Genomic DNA, 212 nt, shown 5'->3' with positions numbered 1-212 from the left:
CTGCAGCCAAACAGACTCCATGGCTCCGACGCTGCCGCGTGCAGACTCTCCTCAGACGTGCCGCCCCACGGCTCTGCGCTTCTCACGGCCACCTTTGCCCACGCCGACGCCGCCCTCAGAGTCCCCTCCGCTGGCAGCGTCGCTCCCTGCGTCCCCCCTCTCTCTACCTCCCTCTTGTCCCTCTCGGCTAACGTTCACGCCGCGGCAGCCGC

General features: G+C 69.3%; 1 protein-coding gene across 1 annotated transcript in view; it reads left to right on the top strand.

The window, feature by feature from the left end:
* The window catches only part of LOC104532216 (hairy/enhancer-of-split related with YRPW motif protein 2), a 9,967-nt gene that overhangs the window by 9,555 nt on the left and 200 nt on the right, over nt 1-212 (top strand). Inside the window, 1 exon segment of the mRNA XM_029087304.1 lies at nt 1-212. This exon segment is cut by the window's left edge and continues 254 nt beyond it. Within this exon segment, the coding sequence (XP_028943137.1) occupies nt 1-212 (212 nt within the window).

This window comes from Antrostomus carolinensis, unplaced genomic scaffold (genome assembly GCF_000700745.2).
Source record: "Antrostomus carolinensis isolate BGI_N321 unplaced genomic scaffold, ASM70074v2 scaffold17051, whole genome shotgun sequence".
Lineage (NCBI taxonomy): Eukaryota > Metazoa > Chordata > Aves > Caprimulgiformes > Caprimulgidae > Antrostomus > Antrostomus carolinensis.
The sequence above is the reverse complement of the archived record's forward strand: the minus strand, read 5'-3'. Positions and strand labels throughout refer to the sequence as shown.